At 36.5% G+C, this 24,335-nt stretch overlaps 1 protein-coding gene across 3 annotated transcripts in view; it reads left to right on the top strand.

Annotated features, from left to right (window-relative positions):
* Positions 1 to 24,335, top strand: part of AKAP6 (A-kinase anchoring protein 6) — a 287,672-nt gene that overhangs the window by 252,684 nt on the left and 10,653 nt on the right. For all 3 annotated transcript variants that reach the window (XM_026849466.1, XM_026849464.1, XM_026849465.1), the window contains one exon: positions 4,676 to 4,891. In XM_026849466.1, the coding sequence (XP_026705267.1) occupies positions 4,676 to 4,891 (216 nt within the window). The remainder of the gene's footprint in view (positions 1 to 4,675; positions 4,892 to 24,335) is intronic.

The raw sequence follows: 24,335 nt of genomic DNA, 5'->3' as shown, positions 1-24,335 counted from the left end.
TTATCCGCAGTCATGTTTCTTTTGTTTTCCTAAAAACGCCCAGTATTGTTCCTATGCAAAAACACAGTGTAAGCCTACAAATAACATTTTTCTCAGCATACCTTGGTGTTTCTTCTGAACCTGAAAGGACAAAGAAAATCCATCTGTGTAAGTTACCATTTGTCATCTTCCAACTATTTTTAAAGCTCTGGACATCTCTACATGGACATTTATTATTCCTAATTGTAGAGCAAAAGCAAGAAAGATGGAAATGGTTGAAAGAACTTCAGATCACATAAAAATTAATTCCCCAAGCCAGATTCAATCAATGGTGCCACAGAAATCGTATCTCAGCTTTTTATGTGGTGATTATATGTGGATTTAAGTGAAGTAAACTAATCTTAAACTGACTTCTAAGCTATTTTTACACAGGTAGTCCCACTGAACTCACTGAGAGTGAGTCCCACTTAGAACTTTTAAATGGTTAATATTAAACACCTTCTCAAGAACCCTGATGTAACAGTGCTTCAGTGGCCAACTCATCTATCGTGTTGTGTGAGAAAGCTGACTTCCCATCCATGTCCTTCAGCTGTGCAGAGCAGGCGGTGCGGCACAGTGCAGGCGCCGGTACACTTCAGGAAGGCCGAGGGATGGAGGAGGATTGGAGCTTGAGGGGCTCTAATATTCGTCAACTTCCCACCTTTCTATGCCTCCCATATGCTCTGGCAATGCCTAAAGCTGCACACTGTTTCTGGTCATATGCCATTCACTTAGGTGTCACGCAGCTGTGCAGGGCACCTTCTGTTCCGATCATGGCTACTTCCATCCCCATAGATAGTGCCATTAGTCCATGGCTTGGAAAGAGTGTTTGATGTCATTTGACTCAGCAGGGGCTTTTCCAGATGATTTAAGGCATGGTATTAACAAGCTGTGAAAGTAGTTTCAGCTAGCCCTTTTTAGCTATGCGGGTGATAACTTCAAAGCACTGAAAATAGGAGTGGGCAGAGGAAAGAAAAATCTTCCAAGATTCTAGTGCATGGACAGGAATCCTCAGTATGGGAAACCACAACTCGTAATAACATTATAATGAATAACACCTCAGTGTTATTAGAGTATCTGTTGTGAAGCAAAGGACTCAGACACAAAGTCAAGTTCATACACAGCAGCCGCAGTTACTATGTATACTTAGCCTGCAGCAAAAAAGTCAAATATGTTAATTTAAGAGACACTGCAAATGATTTAAGTGAATATGTTTCTCCCACATTTGCAGAGCTTTGGATTGTATTTACAGTTACCACAGCTCAATGGACACACAATAGCATGAGAAGCCACAGTCGAAAGTGTCTGATCTCTTAATCTACACTTCAGCAAATCTTCTGTACGCGCAGGAGACTAAGTAAACCTAAGTGATGCTCCTCAGTCTACTGTGAGATCATTTCCTTATTTTCTGAACCATCAAGTACTCAGTAGCTTACTATAGCAGCTGTAGATGATCAGACTCAAGCCTCAGTAGAGATACTCATCTTTCTTTTCTTTTTTTTTTTTTTTTTAATTAATCACAAATCATAGCTGTTAATTCACAATGTAGAATTTACCTTGAAAATAATTCAAGTAACCATGGTCCTGAAAGCATATTTTCTGTGTACAATTGCCACAGTGACAGATTTTTATACAAGCATCCATTTTAACAATAGCAGAACATGGGTGTAGATGCAACACTGTGAGATGTCATGTCATATGATACAGGCAATCATTGTGTCTCTTTAGGACACCGTATACCAGACCCTAATAGTGCTCAAATTCATTATTACTAGTCCTATTATATAGGGTTTGAAGATGTCTTTACATGATTAAGTTCTCTGGCTTTTAAAGTATTGTTGCTATAACCAACTCTTTCAACACACTGCTAGCTACAAGTACTTCATTCTTCTCCTGTTTAATATTAACCATAATATCATGTAATAAAATTGAAACAAAAGTGCCATAGGCCTAATTGTACTGTCACAGCCATGTAAATCAGAAATAGCTTCAGTAAAGCTACTGTTATTATGCTGGTGTAAAACTGATGTAAATTAGAAATGATTTGGATGCTGTAGCTCTGCTTCGGGTAACACAATGTAAAGGCCTCGCTTAAACTCCCATACAATGGCTTACGAATGAAATACTCCTTACCTCATTATATTATATGGTATTGTATCAAAAAAGAACAATATTTATAAGAGATTACATAATCATATAGATCAAGGTAAGTAATGCTATGGGGCCAGATTCTGAGTTGTATTGACTTCCGTTAATACAGATGTACATAGATTTGACTGCCATCAGCATATCACTTACCATCACTTCCATAAAACTGAATTGCTTAGCGTTATAAAATGTAAAATAAGAACCCTGACTTTATCTTTAGATAGATTTTTTGGTATGGTTTGGTTTGGTTTTTTTCCGATGTGACATTAGGATAATGAACAGCATCATAAAGAAAATGTGCCAGATGTGGTGGTTACATGAAGAACTATGAAGGAAACTAGTAATGAACTCTAGGAAAAGAAATAAGGGTGAGTTCAGGAAATGTAAGTGAAAATGCAGCTCTGGTATAAATTGAATAATAAAATTCCTGGTCATATTTTGCCATAAATAGTGGTTTGGGAATTTGTCATTCACCGTATTTAAAATTCAGAAATATTAAAGGTACAGGGTTTTCTCATTATAGAAGTAATAGAATTCTAGCTATTACAGAGTTAGGGTGATTTAAATAGCTATAGAATGCATTATATCGATAAGTGGAACATCTGTATGAAATGTCCACCTGCTAATATACTACTCAGTGTACTTTACAATGAAATGTACTTAATCATTTTAAGATGTCTTCTAATGAAGCCTTATCAGGATTAAAATTTTGAACACAAATACTTTTAGGCATTAAAACTTCCACTTTAAATGAGATTGCATTGTCTTGTTTACCCTTGTTGATTAATAAGCAATCTGTTAACTGTTAGAATGGCCCAACTGTGCCAGTGAAAGTAGATTAGTAATTCAGCCATGTTTGTGGGTTTAATGATAATTTCTCTTGAAGGCTTTGAATAAAAAAAGATCTCTTGCACACTATACATAGGCAAAGAAAAGATATATATTTTTAGATGTCTATACCAATGTTTTGCTTCAGACTTTCAGCTTAATATCATTGATCAAGCACATACTTCCAGCAGCAAAATGCTCCTTTGAGATACAACATTGCTAGGTATAAATTCCAATTTTTAAAGAAAAAGTGATGTGAAAATCTGGAACTTGAATTCACTTTCTATAGGATGTTATTGGTTTGCTAATAAAATTCAGGAGGACATGTCCTGAATTTTATCAGTTAACGCTTGTGAACAGCTTTGAGAGATGCAGTGGCTTTTTTTGTTTACTTATTATGATTAACTGGAAGCTTTAAAGCAAATACTCTGTCTTCAAAAAAGACGATAGTTCAAATTTTCTCATGGGGTCATGCACTTTCATCTGTAGCAACCCACAGAGGGAAACAGATGTTGGCAAGTTACAGTTTAGTTTAAATTATCCGGAAAGCTCCCACGTGTGGAGTGGAGTACAGTCCTGTTAAATTCAGGCGTAGCACACGCCTACTATAATTGATGAATACTTGAACCATGCAGTGCTATAAAAGTATAGGGTCTCAGAAGCTGTGTTGAGGCAGTCATCCTCAGTGCATTTGTGCCTTCTGAACCCCAACTTCATAGATATTATTATTAAAACAGATTATGAGTTAATAAAATCCTGATTTGACGTTGGATGACAGTAGAGTGTGATTGTGGATAAGACCATGCCTGAAAGCACCCCACGCCATTAACTGCTTCTGGGCGGTAGATACATCTTTAGTTTTGGCATGTAGGATGCATTATTTACACTGCTGTTGCATGAGATTCTCAGTATATTTACTTGGGTTTCTAGCACAGAACGAACATATCCTGTCTCCCATTAATATTCACCTATACTAGGGTTTAGTGATTGCCTCCTATCATGCAGTTCAGGTCAGACTGCATTTTTGGTAGCACTGGGATCAGTATGATGAAATAAATGCAATGAATTACTCAACTTTAAGAAGGATACAGTTATCACAGTATTCTTACATTTACTCGAATATGGAACTACCCGGGAAATATTTTATGATAACAAAAAACATCTGTAAAGAATTTTATACCGAATTTTCTCCTTCCTTAAGGTTTCTTCTCTGACAGGGTACATATGACCCATAGTTTCTATTGTTTTTTCTAAAAATATATATATTCTTATTGCATGACTACAATTTCTTCCCTCCATTATTTTTTACTGAAGAATTTCTGAAACTGATTACTGTCAGGGTAACTCATTTCAGATGTGTCCCAGCTGAATGAAAAAAAAGGAAGAATAAACCAGTCTACATCATAAAACTCTAGGCATTATTGAGACAGTTAGCTATGCATGGCATTTGTTTGAAGAAGACTGAAAGTAGCTTTACTCCTTCTGTGTTAAGATTAAGACTGTGTTTATCTGAAAATAAAACACTAAGCTTTGACACTAAGTATGGGAATTAATGGAAGAGCTAAAAAAAAATCTCTGTTCTAAGACAGAGATTGGGCACCATTATATATATCAGATAATAGTCAATGTTTTCATTTGCAATGTATTCCACTCTGACATCTGTTGTTTGTCTGTCCTGCAGTCTCTATGCTGTGAGATCAAACAGAGACGTCGTGGGGTAGCCTCTGTGCTGCGATTATGCCAGCACCTCCTGGATGACCAGGAGACCTGCAACCTAAATGCAGATCACCAGTCCATGCAGTTGATAATTGTAAACCTTGAGAGGAGGTGGGAAGCCATTGTCATGCAAGCTGTCCAGTGGCAAACAAGGCTACAGAAGAGATTGGAAAAAGACTCGGTGAGTGATACTTCCTTTAAAAAGATCTCATGTGGTTTCATTCTTCATGAGAGACATTTTTTCAATGCAAGACAAACACATTCATCTAGAGTGTTTTCTTCTGACTGAAGATGCCATTCCTAGTCTCTACTGCCAACAAGTGAAGCTTTAGTTTTCCACAAAGTGTTGTATTCTGTAGACAAAACTGAGTTATAAGATAAACTCACAATATACATGTTCTGTTTGCTGGATATTTAATCTCATCACATCTGATCCTGTCAAGGAATGAAAACAGTCTTCTCTCGTTGCCAGGTTGCTCAGTACCTAACAGAACTGAGCCCAGAGATATATTTCACTGATTGTAAATATATTTCAGAAAAGGTATTTTCTGTATAAGACTGGTTTCAATTAACATCCCAGCAGTAGATGTGTATTTCACATAGAATATGATGGGTATGTGACTGATATAAAATTCTGTGTTATATGAATATAAGTAAAATGCATTAATTTGCTTTTATCTCAGGGAAAGGATTCCTAAAAGGCAAAATATCACTCTGCTTAATCTATTAAGTGGCATGAATTAGACTCGTTTTCTACAGAGTAAAACTATATTACAAAGCAGTATCTACATTTAAACAATAAACTACAGGGGAACAAAATAATTCCTACTGTAACACCATTGACTGTAATGGATAAATTGGCTCAGCATGTTTTGTGCTACTATCATAATGCTGAAGTCTGTATACTGCAGCTACATTGACAGCAATGATAACCCTGTGTAGTGCATGTACTGAAGAGCCTTGATGAGATTTGGGAACAAGTGACATATATTTAGCTTACAGAATTTTTTAGATTTATATCAAATAAATAAAAGGAAAAAATGCTTGACACTTACATGATTCCTAACAATTATCTGACTAACAGTGAAATAGTACTTTTGTCTTCTTTTCAGTAAAGTTCCTTTACAAAAATAACAGAAGCTGTAATTCTCCTGTTCAGTTATGATAGTGTAGTATGAAGATATACAAGACATTGTTCAGAAACACTAGCAGTTCCTGAGTGAAAATACTATTATTCTAAATGGGCCAAGAAATGGTGAGTTAGTGAGGAGGATCAAGTGAACCGTTGAAGGTAATAATAATCTGTTGCTTGCCTGCCTTTATCAAATGTTATAAAGTAGGAGTGCTCCTCCACCTCTTTGGTTTATTGGCTGCTTTGCTTTAGGTACTGAAATAGAAATGAGACTTGAGGAAGGAACATGTTTGAACAGACTTTCAGGACAAGTCAAAAGGGGCATGTCTCTGTATGAGGCAACATGGAAGAAATACATCACTGAAAAGCAGATGGAGCGTCAACATTGTTTTTATAAGCATGAGTAGTCAACGGACAATATGAGATGTAGATAATTGAGGAGAGTCAGTTAAGCCCTCAAAAAGTTAATCTGTTTGAAAGAAGTATAAAAATGATAAAACTACATGTGATTGTACAAGGGTACAGAGAAAAGAAAATAGTGTTTTTCAGACTTTCCTTATACATCTATGTGCAGAGAGGAAAGTATCAACTGAAGAGGAATGCTATTGGAAACAACCAAGGAGATCAGCTAAGAGCTCTCACTATATGAGCAGCAGAAAAAGGTCAAATCTTAATGATGTTAAGATTCCTCTAATAGAGCTAGTGAGAGCTGTAGGTGTCACAGCTGATGCAGATTACCAGAGGGAGAACAGTCATACTGACAGAGCCTGAAGAAAGATGAGATCTGTGGAGGACAGAGCAAGAGTTCCATCTTGTCTGTGCTTAGTTTGTGTTAATGGACACTAAGAAGGAAATATTTAAAAGGCAGGCAGAAGACCGGCGTTAGATGCAAAGGAGTTTACTTCAACCCTCAGTCCAGAGATGCGTACTGCAGGTATCTGAACATATATTATCATCTAAAAAGGAGGAAATGGAAGCAGATAAAGAAAAAGGATTGTTCAAGTCTAGTGAAAAGCAGAAGAGGAAGAAAGAGCAATAGGAAAAAAGCACAGAGGGGGTAGAAAAAGAATCTAGAGAGCAGAAAAATCCAAGGCAGTAATTTGTTGAGAATCTGATCAAGTAGAATCAAAAGTAAAACAGAAGCTGGTAAAATAAAGATCATAAGAAAACTTTAAAGAAATTACAGTGGAATTGAAGGAAGAAACAGTATTAGTGAGGATCCAGAATGAAGTTGAGTAGAAAGTGGAGGTAAGAGTTTTAAAAAATACATTCACATTTACATGAGAGGGAAGTCAAGAAATAAATGACATCTCAACAGTGGCAGAGAGACAACATTCCTGAGTTTTGATGGTAGTGAATCTGGGAGAGAAAGAAATGAGAACAGAAGAGAAGTCAGCAGTGAAATAAGATGGGCAAGTGAATGGATTAGAAGATAAATGTGAGACAGGAATAGAAAAGACTGACAAACAATGAAAAATATAATAACTTTTTAATTCTCTTGAGAAACACTGGTTATATTTTTGTGATCCATCTTCAGAATATTTTTTGTCATATTACTAATGTATTACATCAGTAGCTCTAGTAAACTGTTGGCTAGAGCTACATAAAATGTTTAATGAACTGACTAGCAGTAGAAAAAACAGTTGCATTTTGGAGCATCAAAACCAAATGCATGCAGTATTAGGCAACAGCCAAACCAAAAAATAGTTCTCAGAATCCTGAATTTTAGTTGCTATAGGCTGTATCTGTAGGGTCTATAACTGCCCAAGAGAGATTGGACTGGATTTCCTTTGTGTTTCTCTAAAAGGTAAAGTACCACAAAGATGAGTTGCCTTTTTCATCTACAAAACTTAGCATTTTCTTGTAGTAAATATATATCTTTTCAACCTGGAATGGAACAAGTTACATTTGTGAGATAGCTAGAGGGTTCTGGCCAAAGGTGCAAGTTATTGTAATGAAAGCATATTATCTCCTTTTGCATGTGGGCAGCTGCCGTTGGAAGCAATTTGCTGTTTGTACCTGCAGTTACTATAAAGAAACTGTTATGAGCTAGTTAGAGCATGGCATTGCTCTTGCAGCAGGACTGAAGTCTTGTGTTTCTCTTTGGGATTGCAATCAATCAGGAGTTGAGGCATGGTGAGGGTACGAGTACAGCATCTTGCTTGATATCCAGACACTTGAAACTTCACAAGAATCATGCTGCTTTGTTCCCACTTTGCCAGAGGTAGTCTGGAGTTATTTGCTGGGCTGAGTTGACTTTCACTGGGCAGGAGGTGTATCATTCTTTCTGCTGAGAAATGGCAGCTGTTTAGAGCTATCATGATGCTCATCTAATTTTCACTGAGCTGTTTTCTTTTGGAACTTCTCATCCTAGGCATGTTTATAATCATATGATTCTTCGAAGTATGTCACTATCTACAAGTTTCTCATGTTGATAAAACTATCTGTATTCTCAGCATTTAAAGATGCCCCAGCCACTGCAGAATTCAGGTTTCTTTTTCTTCCCTGGCCTGAGTTGGCATGTTCTAACCTTCCTTTTCACTCAGTTCCTGTGTAGTCATTTCTTGGGTAGGTACCAGAACTGTTTCTTCTGCTTCCCTATCTCTCTCTATTGGATGGTGTGCCAGTCTTGGCACACAAACAGTATCCCTTGGTAACAAGTCTTTATTTGTGGTTACCCACAAAATACTGTAATTTATGAAAACAAATGAGATGTTTTTATACCCTGATGGCATCTGACTCATTCATGGCATCTGACTTGGTAGCAGTAAATAAGATAGCCCAAATTATTATATTGCCTCATGAAAGTACAAGAGTCCCTTGCATCTTCTACTGTCTTTAATTTGTGTACTGGGATCTTCCTTTGTCCTGCTTCTGCCCCTTTTTACATTCAGTCACTTATCTGGGCCACTTATAGCAGCATTACAAAGGTATGCTGGAATTGAACACAAAAGGCTTTTAGGTTCCTTTTGAATTGTTTGTCTTCATTGAGGGTTTTCAGCAATGTTTAATTTTGCTCAACTTTTGCAATAGCAGACACCATAAGTTAAGCAATAACAGGAAGATAGTAACATGTACTACAAGCACCTAAAGTCTGGTAAAAGATGTCTTTCTCATAAACAAAAAGTTATGTCTAGAATGTGAAATTGTCAACAAAAATCACTTCAGGAGGATTAAATGTGGCTAGATTCAGTAGGTTAATCTAGCTATAAAGAATTAAGTATTCATACAGTGAAAAATCCGAAGATTACTTTTAAAAAGCAGTAGGACACTTGTCTGTTACTGAAAGCAGTCCTAATCTGTTTTAGCAAAAGAGGTTTTTATTTCCCGCATCTGTTTTGTTTTGTTTTGTTTTGTGGTAAATTCTTTTCCCCCAGATTTATCTTTCCATAGTTTGCTGATATAATGTTATATGTCACCTAAATTTTAGCTTCAGAATTACACAGATGCCTTTTAGTTTGCCTAACAAGACACTGCTGGCAATCATCTTAAAAGAAAAAGGAGTCTGTCTGGCAATTGCAACAGCAATAGCAACAATCTTTAGTCAACTATACCCAAAATTGCCATCTAAAATTCCTGCTCAACAGCTGGAGAAGCTTTAACTCACTATACACTTTCCTTTAGAGGTTGTAGTCTACTTGAAAGACTGAACAGTTAAAAAAGTATCTGGGACAGACTCAGTCATGGTCATGCCCACAAGTTTACAACAGTTAAGTCAAAGTGGGAATGTGTAAGTTGTTTTATGCACTTTTTTCCATCTTCTGCTCAGCCAGAGATATACCCAGTGTAAGTTATGTGTTTAGCCTCAGTGGATTATTCCAGACACTACGGATGTTCACAGTTTGGGGATGTCCTTTCCAGGTCTCTGTACAGAAAGCTACAATGAGCTGATCGTGGAAATTCACTTTTCAGGACTGTTTTACCAATACTGGATTATATAAAACTGTTATGCTGCTATGGCTGAGAGACAAAACTGTGGTTTCTATTGGATTTTATTTCTTAAATTGCAGTTCAATATTCCTACCTTTTTGGTGACTGGAGAAACTGCTTTTTCTCCAGACTGCTCATTCATTGAATGAGAAACATATCTGTTTTATGGAGCAGACAATCTCTTATTCAACAGAGAGGGCTAATTATTGAAGGGACAGTATTAATCATGCTTTTTAAATGGAGATTTTGAGCTAAGGCGATTTGGGTTAAGGTGCTGTAATTCTCACATTGTCCTGAAAATGTCTGAAATAGTCATTTGACTGATCACTAAGTTCACTACTATGATTCATGACATTATTATTTTTTTTTTATTTCTCTTGTTGTCCTGAGTCATCCCATGTGTACACTACACTGTATGTCCAGCAAAACTCCCATCTATATTGGCTTGAAAGTACGCTGTACATCCAGCCACATAATTGAAAATAATAAGGCCACAATAAATGGGATGGCCTTGGGGTATAACACCCAAGGGATTCAATTGGTGTCGCTTTGCATCAATGTCCATGCATCATGGTAATTGAGGTAACATAACCAATTACCACATTTTAATTAGAAAAAAAAAAAAAAAAAAAAAAAAAAAAGGGCACCTCTCTTTTCCACAAGTTTGTTTCTTAGGAGGTAAAGAGCCTGCTTAAAGCTCTTTTTAGGATTTTTTTCCAACTTCCTTTTGGTTTCATTCTCTGTAATGGACTTTGAAAAAAAAAAAAGATTAAAAATACTATATTGCTTCGGATCTGGTGTCTTTATCTTTTTTCCTCTATTCATCTGTTTCTGTAATGCTTTCTTGAAAAAAATCCACCCAGTATTTAATAATGCTAGGCATGGTGTCTCCCTTTCACATCTCTATACTTAATTCACTGTGCAATATTTTTCCAAGCCATGGAATGACACTTGTTCTAAGCTTAAAAGAACCCACATAAACCCCCTTTCTTCAGAGGTAAAAAATGAATTTGATATTGTTCAGTTGTTTGTTAGATAGCTCCACTAAACAAAAACTTGGTTTCTAAAAGATTCTTATTTTATCACAAGCCATTATTTTGTAAAGTGGGATCTAGCAAAAAATCTTACAATTTAGAAGTTCATCAGAAGTGCCTATTACAGCAAAGTACTGAGTGATGATTAACTTAATTGGCTGAGGAGAGCATACTACATTGCTGTAGAGTGCTGAACTCCTATTACATGATCTAGCCCTCACAAAGCAATTATTAAATGACTTATGTTTGCACCTTTACAAATTGTTTTTTTCATTATCTATCATAAGTACTTTTTGTTTTGATGTTGGACCTCTTTATATAGCATATGACAGGACAATCTTGATTGTATTTGTTTCTGCCAGTCATCTCGTACTTATATTTCAACACTGAAGATTGCTCATTTGGGTGCTTTCTTAAAATATCCATTCACTTAAAAAAATATATTTGATTGTAGAGTCTATGATGTGATGCACCATCCTCAGACCTGAGGTACATATGCATTTGAGCTTCTACGTTGCATTGCAAGCCTGATTTGTGACATGGAATAATTATCTGCAGGACCTAAAATAAATGGTGAACACAGGCCTAGATTTTTCTTGGACTTTAACTGAAGATAGGTGATATGCCCTGCATTCTTGCAAGAAATTCTGTTTTTCTTATCATTTTCTTGAGGAGTAGCCATAGTTATGACGGCAGCCATCACAGCCATATGCAGAGGCTGGATGATCTGGCAAAACTGAAGCTGGTAAAATTCTCCTTGTGGAGCAGATCCTGGTAAAAAATATGCAGACTCAGTGGAGTTTAGTCAAATTAAATAAAAATTCAGATAAATGCTGTGTTATATTCTTGAGAAAATCTTCTGAGGGGTCAGATGCAGCAGTAAGTTTTCAGAGTTAATAAGAGAAGAAAGAATACATTTAAGTCTTTCTGCACAGGAGTCTTCTCTTTCCTTAGAGACTGTAGAACTTTCTGTCACAGCTAACTAACAATCCAGAAGTGAAATACTCCATGCAATGTTACCAATCTGCTAAATTATTCAACTGTTTCCCTCACCCTGGCAGACGTTGTCATGCTTTTCCAGGCTTTGTAGAATGATAGGAAGCCCAAGGTGTATATTCAAACTCATAACCCCAGACAAACCAGAACTAATTCCAGTTCTCTGAGAGAGCAAACCCTCAGAGGTGGTCATCTGAGGTCACTGCCACCAAGTCAGGCTTTTAGCTGTTGCTCCAATTTTAATCATGTTATGAACCCTTTAGTTGTTGGCTGGATCAGGCAAAAAGAGGCTGATAGTTAATCCAGACTGCAGAGACTAAGGCAGCCCTATTTCACTATTTCACAGTCTCTGTTAGTCCATAATAAGCCTGAGCTTTCCCACTGGTGAGGAAGCAAGGTAGAAGTACATACTCCTAACTTTCTCTGGAGTCTCAGAAGATGATTTGGGTGTAGGCTGAATTGTTCAGGTTGAGAGAAAATGTACTCACCAATTCTGCCTTGTTGCCTGTGTGACCTTTGTTATTTTCTGTTAATGAAAAGAAAGAGAGCACTGAAAAGAAAGTCTTCATGTGTAGCACAGGTTCGGTATGAACAATGCTAGGAATAGGGTTTCCTGTAGAGCTTCTTCCAGTGCAGTTTATCTTTGCTCCATAAGATGAACCACCTAGAGCAGAAAGAGTAGTTTAGCATTCTTGTTCTTTCAGTCCTTTTCTCTACACTGAAATTTTCAGACCTATGTTTCCTGCTAATGTTGATGGCATTGATTACATATGAATTTTTAGTTTGCATTATAATGAACCTACAAGAATATTTCTTGTAGCTCATTCAGCCACAGTCCTACAGTAACAAATTTCAGTCACCATCCACCTCAGTTGGCCTCAATATACTTCTTGGAGATGCATAGTTCGCTTCTGTAACTCCTTGCTAATTCTGCACACATTGAGTTTCTTTGCCCTCTTCAAGGTACCCAGTAAACTTTCTATCATGAGAGGTGAAAGTTACTGTTTTGTTGTTTTGTTGAGCACAGGAAGGTAAATGAAATTACATTACAAGCAAAGAGTTATTTTAATGAGAACATCAGCTGCTGCAATACTTAATTACTCCAAGCCCCCTTTGATTTCATTTTTTTTCTTGACAAAGCACACAATACTTCTATGCAATATTTGAAATTTACTTGCTTTCTATAAGACAAGTTTCTTTATGAGTCTGTGAATGCTTCATAATATCTGATCATAGTTTAAAACACAAAGACTATAAAAGCAAAATAAAAATATATTTCCCAATATTATTTTTAAACCAAATATGGTTGCTCAATCATGTATAGCTACTGTCCACAGCTCGTAGTGCAGTGAAAAACTAAGTTCAGGTATTTAAGGCAGAAAATATCATGATCGCAGTGTTACAGGACTAGGCGCCTCCTGTTATAATTAGCTCAAAGCCTAGTGTCTGAATTGGGTATGAAATACTGCGTCTGTACTAATGTTTTGGTGCCGGTTTGGAGTTAGGTGACGGAATTGCATAGCAGCTAGAAAATTGGTAATACTTCTCTGCTGATCTGATTTTTTAAAATGGTTGGTGTTTACAAACCCTCAAGAGATTTAAAATGCCAGTGAGGCCTTCAAAAGTGCCAGTTTATCACATGGCTCTGTAATGCAACATATGATCATGAAAACACTGTCATATTTCTCATAAGTAATAGCATTTGACCCTCATCAGTGGTGTATCTAACATTCTTAATTTCTTTGCATTTATAGATAACTACAGTATCAGTAAATCAACTTGTTATGGTTTTTTAAAAATAAATTTTCAATGACTAATTAGAAAAATTCGGGTTTTGAGACACCAGAATTCAATCCTATAAAATCTAGAAATGTGAGAGAAATGTGAGCTTTATAACTTTATAATGGGAAAAGTGTACATCACAGTAGCAAGTTTAGATATTTATAGCATGGTGGCATATATTCTATCAACCATCTGTCAATCTATTAATCTTCTTTTCCATTCTACAAATTAGATAATTGTTGAAACAGTGTAGGTAAAACAATTTCCACAGCTTTGATAAAAAGATATTTCCTACTCCTGAAATGTTCATTAGAACTGTAAGATGCCTAAAATCTTCCAGTGAATTCTCAGGAATAATCAGTTTTAGAAGGAAAATATGTAATATTCAAAAATTGAAAAACTGATATTTCCAATGCATGCAGATGCTGAAAGAACTGTCAAACATCATTTAACTGGCAAAAAGAATCCATTAAAAAAGAACAACAACAAAAAAAAAAAGGCTAGGATTTTATTTTTGAGTTCAAAAGAACTCACTTCCTGTATAGGGGCTTAAATATAGGGCCCAGATATTTAAAATTGCTCATCAGATAGTGACTCTCTTTGCCATGCCATTGTGTTGAGGTTAACAGGATGAAGTCAGTGTTTTATTTAGGTGCCTACTATCCATTGGTCATAAGATCATGACTGAGGCCGTCATTGTTTAAAAACTTTGATTTTTTGTTTCTGATGACTCCTGTTCTGCACGGAATGGTATGTGAGTGTAATTGAAGCTAATTTTCTGATATTTTGTTTCAAGATTTCTCAAGCAAAATAGTTTTTAGAAAGAGAGGAAGAAACCTTATTTTCTGACAGGTTGTACAACAGTTATTTCCATTTTACAAGGGTCTTCCCTATTGGATGATAGGGCCCCAATTCTCCAGCCATTATGGAAATATATTTGCAGGATTTTCAGTTAGTATATGCATAATCAGTGTTTCATTGTTCAGTATGCTCTTGGAGCTGCATCAGGAATGTAAGCAGACAGGAATACAATAAAAAAACTATTTTTAAAGTGCATGAAAATTTTTTTTTTTTTTTTTTTTTTTTTTTTAATACACAAAGTAAAAGGTACCTAATGAAATTATGAGGCAGGAGATTTAAAACCATGAAAAAGGAATACTGTTTTCATTCACTGCATAATAAGAATGGAACTTGTTCCTACAGGATATTGTGGACAGCAAAACCACAAATGAGTTCAGTAAGTAATTAGACAAATTAATGGAGGAGACATCAATTAATGCTTCTTAAATTCCAACTCTGAACATCCCCACAGGCTGACTTCTCAAATTTGGGATGGCATCTCCTATGCTATTCTATGTGTTTGAGGATTTTTAACTTTTCCATAAACATTCACTACTGGCCACAGCAGTAGATGGACTCGGCTGAATGGACTGTTGATCTCACCTAAAATGACAGATGCTTTTTGAAAGCACATGAACTTGCAGATTTGGAGGCCTACCTATACTATCTTTTTATGTATAGCAAAGAAGTTTTAAGGAATACCTAAAGGGTTTTCATTGTATTTGGGGTGGGTTTGCTACTTTCAAAGATGGGGATGTAGCCATTTAGGTAGTCTGCTTTCACCAGAAGAAAACTTTGAAAAATGTACCCACTTAACAGTTTTTCAAGATATTTCTACCACATTTTTCTGTAAAATATACAGAAAATATAATACATACATCTACTTAATATTTAAATATGTCCATACATTTATGTGTCAGAGGTACTATAATATACATTAAATAATAAAATCTAAATCATTAGCAATGATGATCTGAATTTCATTTCTCTTTACATAGAAGACATTTGTGTCATCATTGTAGCTCTAATCCATATTCAGGTCTTCATGTTTGGTGTGCAGTAATATGTAAATTACCTAGCCAGCTGCATTAAGCAGTGTTTGTTTATTCTATTTCTTTTGGCATAGCATATAACTGAATTTCTGCCAAAAATGTGGCTGCTTCAGGGAACACTTGTTCAAGTAGAAGGAAGTTTTGAAAGGAAACACACATCATAAGTCTTTACTCGGTGAAACAGTAAAATCAAAACAAACTTTCTGTTCATAAAAATATCTGTATTAATGTAAAATAATGGGCTTGTAAAATACAATGAGAGAACTGAATCTTTTTAGAACACTCTGTTTACATTGGCTTTGTAAACAAGAATACAATACTAAGAGGCAGTGATTTTTTTCATACGTGGGAAGGGTGACTAAAACCAGTGAAACATGAAAATGGAAAGTTTAAGAGAAATTATTTTAAAATGGCATATTAATCTCCCCTAACACATAGCATTTTAATGCATTTAAACTTAGAAAGCAGTGAAGTTTAAGTGTTAAAAAAAATTGCATTAATGATGCATAGAGCTATCTACTTATGCTTGCAGTCCTTTCAGTCTTCCAGTCTGACACTTCCTTTTTTATCCAGCCAGCTAATTTCCCCTCTTTTGTGAGGAGTAACTGTTTTCACACTAGTGCTTACCCAGCAAGCCTCCTCATTGTTTCATGGTTAATTATCTTCTTGAGCTTCACCTTCTCCAGTAAAGGGAGAAAGGCTGGGCTTCCCCACAGCTCTAATGAAAGCTAGGTTTTAAAGATGCACTGTGTGAATAAATGCAGTGTCTGATCTACCAACATAATAAATGAGTTCCTAAACTTTATGGAGTCACAGCTCATCCAGCAGGTTTAATGAACAATGCAGAGAGATGCTTTATTTTTAAAATCCTTTTTTATTTTTAAAAGGGGGGAGGAATATTGCTTCAGTGTGAAACCAAATACCATAAACTGTTCCAAAATTCCTAAGCATTACACAAAAAGTGCATGTCAAACATTCAGTTTCAGTATGAACCTGAGGCGCTGCATGAAAGACTTCGAGCTCTATACTTTAAATTTGCATATTAACAACACATTTGCTAATAATATTAATGCTAATAGCCCTGTTGCTCTCAGTTATTACACCACCTTATAAACTCTTAGTACTCATTGGACTTTTTGTGCCTTACCAGCATTGAAAATAACCATTGTGGATAGACTTAAATCTTCAGTTTATGTCCCAATCTGAGCCCAGGTTTAAACTGTATAACATTTAAAATAAACTCTCCTGTAATAGAAGAAATGTGAACAATGGCGTGGTTTTGTAATAATGAGGTAGTCCCCATTGTAATTTTGTACTCAGCCAAACTAAGGCAGGCAAATATAAACCTCTCATCAGAACAAGATATAGTTGTCCATTACTTTGTCTTCATCTGTGTGAATTTCTACAAAGTATTCTTATATTAGATCATTTTTCAAGAGACCAAACCAAAATGTGCATATAACACTGGTACTTGAGACATTGCACAGGATCAATATACTAGGTTAGACTGAAAATTCCAATCGTATTTTTCCAGCCAGCTCCAGGCCATGTTGGAATCTATTATGTACAGAGAAAACTATAAACATCATCACTTACCAGTGATGAGAGACAAACAAAAAAATCTAGAAGTTCAAGGATGAGATGATCTTAATGAAAAAGCTCTGCCTAGAGACCTCTTATACTTGGAGATAAAGCCAGTGTTTCTATTTTGCAACATATCTAAGAAGCAGCTCTTCTTAGATATAGGCTGTGTAATGGCAAGGAGCAGTTGTATTGTTGTAGCGTCAAGGGGCTTACCATTGTAATCTTGATTCATCGCCAGGAAAACTCTCTGCCGCTTATTGACAACTGTGGTGTTTAATTTAACATTTGGAAATCCATAGGTAGGCAGACTGTGCAAGTACTTAGAATATGTAGCATTCTTCCAGCCTCTGACTTCACAATACTTGCTTATTGACTCCCCTCTAGTCAATATCCCAAATTTACAGATGGTGAATCAATTACTTCAGGAAGTGCCTGAACTGAGATTACAAAGAAATTGTGTTCAAAATTTAAATAGGGGGAAAAAAGACTCCATTCTCCTTGATAACATGAATTAGGCTAAATTTGGTAGCCTCAGCTGCTTCATGAGGAGCAGAAACTGATGATAGAGCCAGATATTTTTCATGCAGTCCTGTTATTCATAAATAATAGATAAACTCTCCTTTTTCAGTACACAGGAAGAATTTTTATTTAGAAATTCAAGCATCTCTCCTCCAGCTCTCAGTGAGAAAACTTTCTTTCTAGGTTTCTCCTAAGGTCAAGCTCCCAAGGGCTTATGTCCTATTCTTATGTACCTTCTGTCTATCTGTTTCTATGGTGATTCTCACTCTTTAGTGTTTCTCACAAACACTCATTTCTGCTGAAACAAAGCTCTTAAAACCTCTGTGATTCCAGGTGCCCTGATGTACCTGTTGTAGGTTGGAGATGGCTATTGTGTCTACTGAGTCCATTCATAGTGTCCACTGAGTCGTTCTGGTTTAACTGAGATCATTTACACTTCCAATGTAAATGATACCCGATTGAAAGTATTCTTAACCTCTTATGCAGGTTGCAGACCACTGAACTAGTACAAAGTCAAACCAAAGTGATTTTATTATGCTACTGTAGCTTTGCTAGTACAACTTTGTTCATGAGCATCTTAATGCAGAATGCAACAGATTTGTTGTCAATACGTGTGTAGCAGTGAAAAATTGTGCTTAAATTCTGCAGTGTAGACAAGCAATAGCTTAACCTGTTTAAGCATGGTTGGTTCCACAGCTATCCTGATGTTGGTGGACTTTTTTGTCTTAACCATAAAGAGTGATCTTTGATTGGGTCAAATTCTGAGACTTGGCATGGATGAACTCCCACCAACTTGTATGGGTGTGTATCTGAGGTAGAGTTCCAGGATTTGCTCTTTTCTGAACTAGGTATGCATGGCAACATTTCGGGTTTGGGTAAAGCTAGAAATGTTTTTCTGAGTTTCATAAAGGGCTTGTGTTGGATTCTTGCACAAAGAAAATCATATATTCCTCTGAAGTAAAGGTGAGACCGAAATGACATTCAAGGGCAAAAAATCACGTCATGTAACCTCTTGACAGATGAAAAGAAAACTACAAAGCAGCAAAAACAACAGTCAGTAAAATTTGCCATGTAGCCAGGTTTTCTCATCACAAAAAAAAACCCCAACAAAAAATAAAGCCCAAATACACAACTTGGAATGTATGCCTGGGATTGTAAACCTATTTGGATGACAATATGATTCAATATAAAAATGTTATAGATATTCTTCTGCTCTCTAGTAACATTTAAAGGGCTTCTTCAGCAAATGAGAATCAGAGCTGTTAGAAAGCCATATGAGGATCCATAGAAGCTGGAAAATAGATAATGTGTAGTGTGTGAGCAGCAATAGTCTGGGCACAGCGCAGGGACTAAACATGTTGCATCCCTGGTTTTGTCTTGATCTGTGATAGAAGTTAGTTCCTGCAGGCCTTCTGCTGACACGGCCCACCTTCTGTTCCAGCCTGGCTTGTCTGCACCAACTGGTGTGTGGTGAAGGGGCTGGAGCCTTTCACTCTCTTTTGGCCATCTGGTGTTGCAGGCAGCTTACTCAGAAAGTTAGAAGACCCTCACAGGACTTTTGTGCAGGCATGACTGACCCCAGAGTGTTACCTAGTATCATCAAGTGACATTTAAATAGCAGAAGAATGGTTAGAAAATGGCCAATTTCTCTGACTTCTTAAAACACTACTACTACTAGTAGGGACTAAGAGTTTTCAGCTGGGCATCTTCTTAAAATGTCACTGCGGTTATTTCATCTGTTGCTTAGAAGTTGTGCCCACAAAGCTACTATAATGATAAAGAAAATTATCAGTTTTAAAACCTGGATATGGCAATCCTATCCTCTAGACTTTTATTTCTGAGCATTATCAGACAACTTCAAACATCATCATAAAGGCAGGTACTTGAGCAATGGTGGAAGCTCTGTTGTTCCCATAAGACCCAGCCTGCATTGAGATCCTTGCCGAGAGCAGAGGTGAAGTCAGTGTCCTTCCTGTGGTACAGCAATCTGTACATACAATGACCCATGTAGGACCCTGGCAATAATTCCAAGCATCCGTAACACCTGACAAAACTACAAGTTAGGCATATGCAGGACTGTTTCATCAAGAGAGGCAATAATATTTGTAAAGTGAAGCAAGATAAAGTATGAAACACAGTTTTGGATCTTATTTTCTCAGGAAATAAACATGTACCTTCTTCTTTTAACTGTAATTATAACAAATATGTATGTTGATGATCTGTTTCTCTGTGATAAAGCATACTGCTTCCATATATTTTGGGACCATATGTTAATGTGCAGGTCACTTCAGTATTATGCACATGGAATATTAATCATATGTTTATGCATATTAAAACATTGGTGTTGGGAAATGGGCACAGTTTTCTTGTTGGCTTTGGTATAGGGAACCCCATTTAGAACATGAATTTAAGTGAAGCAGAGGTGAAGTGGGTACTGTACACATGACTGTTTCCCTCAGCAGAAGTACTTGGCATGCTTGCATCTTTCAAAAGACAAAATCATGTTTGTCTTCCTTGAATGTGCACACATTCCTGGAGATGGGGGATGGTTTTCTTTCTTTCTCTTTCTTTTTCCCTGGGCCCCTAAATGCAGTTGAATTCAGATAATTTGTTCACAGCAACTGAAGGATATGTTGCAGGGGAGGGAGGAACAGAGTTTGTATTTATTATTGTAAAAGCTCTTTTTTTCATGTTAATTCCTTTAAAAAATATAATGGTACGTAGGGGTTACATTACAGGCCTGTTTCACCAACACAAAGTATCTGTACTGGAGTAGCACATGCAAATGAAGCTGAAACAGAGAATCATTGTTTAATAAAATTTGCTGCAGAAAAAGAAAAACTATCCATAAAGGAAACAAATGAAAAAACACATTTTTGAGACTTTTTCCTAAAGAGCACTGGGGTTGAGGAAATGTCCTTATTTGGCTTAATAATCTTCTTTCTTCCCATTAACATTTTCAGCAGATTAGCTGTTTAACCATTAAACACCAACTCTATAAGAATTTAAGTGCACACCTAACTTTGCTCACATGAGTTATCCCACTGAAATGGGAATACCGTCCTGAGCAAAATAGTTCAGGATTCAAATTAGTAATAGCTAAACTCCTTAAAACAGCACTTTCAAATATATTAGAATTAATTCAACATTTCACTCTTCTGAGTCTGTAATTTAATTGATTATTGGCTTAATTATATTAGAAACATTTTATGCAACAGTAAATGCTTCCTAAGTGTTTCTTATCTAGTGGTAATATTTTTTAAAAAGGAATATGCATAATACTGTTCATCTTTTTGTTCTTGTTGCATTGTTATTTTTTACTTGCTTGGTCAAAACTATTTGCCTTCTTTTACTCTGAACCATGTGATCATCGAGATCTACTATAGATGTAGTGGTATTTAGTGACTTTATAATGATTAAGTCACGCTGACCTACTTGGAAGATACCCATTTTTAGAAAGAGGTATACACACATACACATATGCACATATAAAATCCACACACTTGAGCATATTAAAAACAAGTTCTAAATTCTGGGAAACCTGGTGCAACCAGTTACACCAGCTAATATCCAAAGGATTTTTGCCAAATAATGGCATTGGTACCTTTGGTACTATGGCTGGTACCTTTGCAGCATGTTTTCTCACAGACTTCATCACGGCCAGTATTTAAGAGCGAAGGTACAGGGCTATCCCATTGGAATCCGAAGCTCTGTAGCACACTCAAAGCTTCTATTTAATTGTAGTCTGTCTCACATGTGGAGATCAGCATGTCTGTCTGTGACAGACCCCTTTCTTGTTGAGTATTTGTGGTTCAAGGAGTAGTACCTTGGACCAGGTTAGGCAGAACATCCTTTGGAGTGTGTAAATGCAAACTTTGTAGGAAAACCACATTCATCATGAATTGAAATGGGATAAAAACATGGTGCAGCTCTCACATGAGTAGTTTTCCCAATTGAAAATGGCAATAGAAGATTTGTCTGCTTTGTGTAAAAGATGCATTGTGCAGTACTATACAGTTCTTTGGAATGAAAAAGAAGATAAGGAGAAGAGACAACAGCACTTTTTCCCAGTAAAGTGTGCAATCAAAATTTAGCTCTGACACCAGCTGACACTTTTGGTGTTGTACCTCCCATATTCTGTATAACACCAAGTAAAGGATCAGTCTGAGGAATTTTAAATGTTCTGTTGGCGAGACCTAATAATAATATCATGATAATTCTAACCCTCCAGAACCCTACCTATGCACTGAGCAGTCTGATAAGGAGACATCTGACATGACAAAAATAGTCTTCAGAGATTCCTGGGCTTTACCTTGCTACTGCTGTCAGTGCTAACATAGGCTGGAGTGACACTACCTTCCATTCTTCAATCCTGAGATTTATTCAAGAGTCCATATGGCGCTGCTCTCTCCAACAACTACCTTAACATCTAAAGTCTCTTTCTTGTTTGAGCAGCTTGCTAAATCTTCTAAAAAAGAAACAGAAATTATATAAGAACTGAGTGGTTCGCTTCAAAGTTAAAACAGGGTCTGTACTTGGGAAGGGCTGCAGACGTAGCTGATAACCACTAAAGTTGTACTTCGAGGGAGACGATGCTTATAAGAAAAGTAGTTATTCACTAATATCAATTAAGTCAGTTCCTTGGATAGAGAAAGCTATACTGATAAAATGATCACATCTACATCAGAGCCTTTGCAAGTATAGCTGTGAAAATCAGAAGGAAAAAGAAATCCCTTACTGTCATAGCTATGCCTGCAAAACTTCTGAGTATATACCAGAAAAGCATGTGCATTTCAAGAATAAAAAATAGGCTTTGAAGCGAGGAGCACTCAGTGAAGATGAATGGGCTGAGGTCACAACTCTACATGTTTTATTGTTTTAGTCCATCTGACTTGCAGAACAAACAAGGCAGCCAAGTGCTGATTTACAGGGGAAAGGTTATCTTCCTGACCAATAAGGACCAAATGTTTTGGTTTTGAGAAACAAAATCAGATTCTATGGAACATAAAATTCTTGGAACCTACTGCTGATTTCCTGCCTTCGGGAATTTCTTTTTGCAGCTGGCAGAAACTTAAAGCAGTAAAATTGTGCAGTTTAGGAAGCTTTTCACAGCAATGTCTTCCTAATGCTAGGTATGACAATCATAAAACATGCCACAGAGAAAATGAGTAACTGTAGCTGATTTCTTGTTTAATCTAACAGGTTTTCAAACTAACTTCATTATTGTCATTACCTTCCACCAGTTTTTACTTGCAGGTTGGTTAAGAGTCAGCTACAGGTGGGAAACTGTGTCCAGCTAAGTACCAACCAGGAACCATGACAAAAACATGGCAAACTGGGAAATCCAAACATGAATTTCTAAACTCCACAATGTTCAGAACTGCTCTGATAGCTGTAGTTGTCTAGCAAATGGGTGTTCTCATGGGAATTTAACATTTAAGCTATCACTAGCCAATATCTCACAGGGGAAAAAAACTAAGGACTGTAACAATTTTACTCCATAAAAACGTTGGGGTAGGTAGATCCAGAAAGAGACTTTAGCCTTCAACATTAGACATGAGAGATTTTCAAAATCCCAAAAACCTCCTAACCTGCCAAAGAGGAAAAAATTCTTTGGCACCAGTATTTCTGCCCAGGATTATGTGCAGTATCTTAACACAGCTGCAGTATTCAGGGACCTACCTTACAACTTAGTCCAATGAAGCATGAGGACACAGATTTATCTTACATGGCGAATGTCTTGGTTTATCAAATATCACCCTGCTGAACGGTGGATACTCTGCCTAATTTGGAGAAAATAATTCTTCCTTATGTCATATGAGTGTTTTAGCCATTGCTCTACTGGACATACTGGGATGGGATAGCCTTGTGTCTTGCACAGAAATATCCATAAATATATATCCATAAATATACCCATATATATAATATATAAGGTATATATAATATATGTTATAATTGATATAACATAATCTATACATAAATAAATACTGGAACAGAGATTTGGACCTATCTGTGCCTCTTGCCAGTCAAATGTGCTGAACACTGCACTTCAGGATAAAGTTCTTCTTGTCTATCTATGACTGAATTAATATTTAATTGTTTTATGCAAAATAAAACAGGAGAAGGAGTCGTCTTTTCAGAACAATGTGTAGGTAGGTCTTCTCCTGAGAGAATGAGAATCTGGTTCATGTCTCCTATGCCCAGCATGACAAAGTGTCCCACTCCCCAAATCAATGACCTAACTATTGAGCTGTTGGAGAATATCCCATGATTTCTCACAAAAGGGCTGAGTAGCTTCAGTTCCTACTTCAAAGAGAGAGTTCATAGCTGAGAATCAAAGTCAAAGATATGAGCCTTCCCCTGCACAACTAACCTTGGCCGTCTTGAATCTGTCAGTAACTAAGTTGTGTACAACTGCACTTCATTGAACAACAGCTTCATTTTATCTTCTTGTATTTCAGTAACTTTGTAAGTTTGTTGTGATTTAGATAGTTATTTGGCATGTGATCAATGCTCTATTTGAAAAACAAAACTTGCTCCAAAAAACCTCAACAGAGCGAGAGATCATAGTTGAAAGGTTTTTTTTAAAAAAGTGCTTATTTTTCTGGATACAGTGACCACTGTTCAGCTGTGAAGATGATTTAAACTAAACTATTTTACAGTAGTTAACAGTTCCATAACAAGACTTATTGTATAAGCAAAGTCTTCCCTAAAATGGAGACCTCTCAGTAAATAGAAAAATAAAATAAAACCAAT

Source organism: Athene cunicularia (assembly GCF_003259725.1).
Source record: "Athene cunicularia isolate RWA chromosome 5 unlocalized genomic scaffold, athCun1 chr5_part1, whole genome shotgun sequence".
NCBI lineage: Eukaryota > Metazoa > Chordata > Aves > Strigiformes > Strigidae > Athene > Athene cunicularia.
This window is presented reverse-complemented; position numbering and strand designations above follow the sequence as displayed.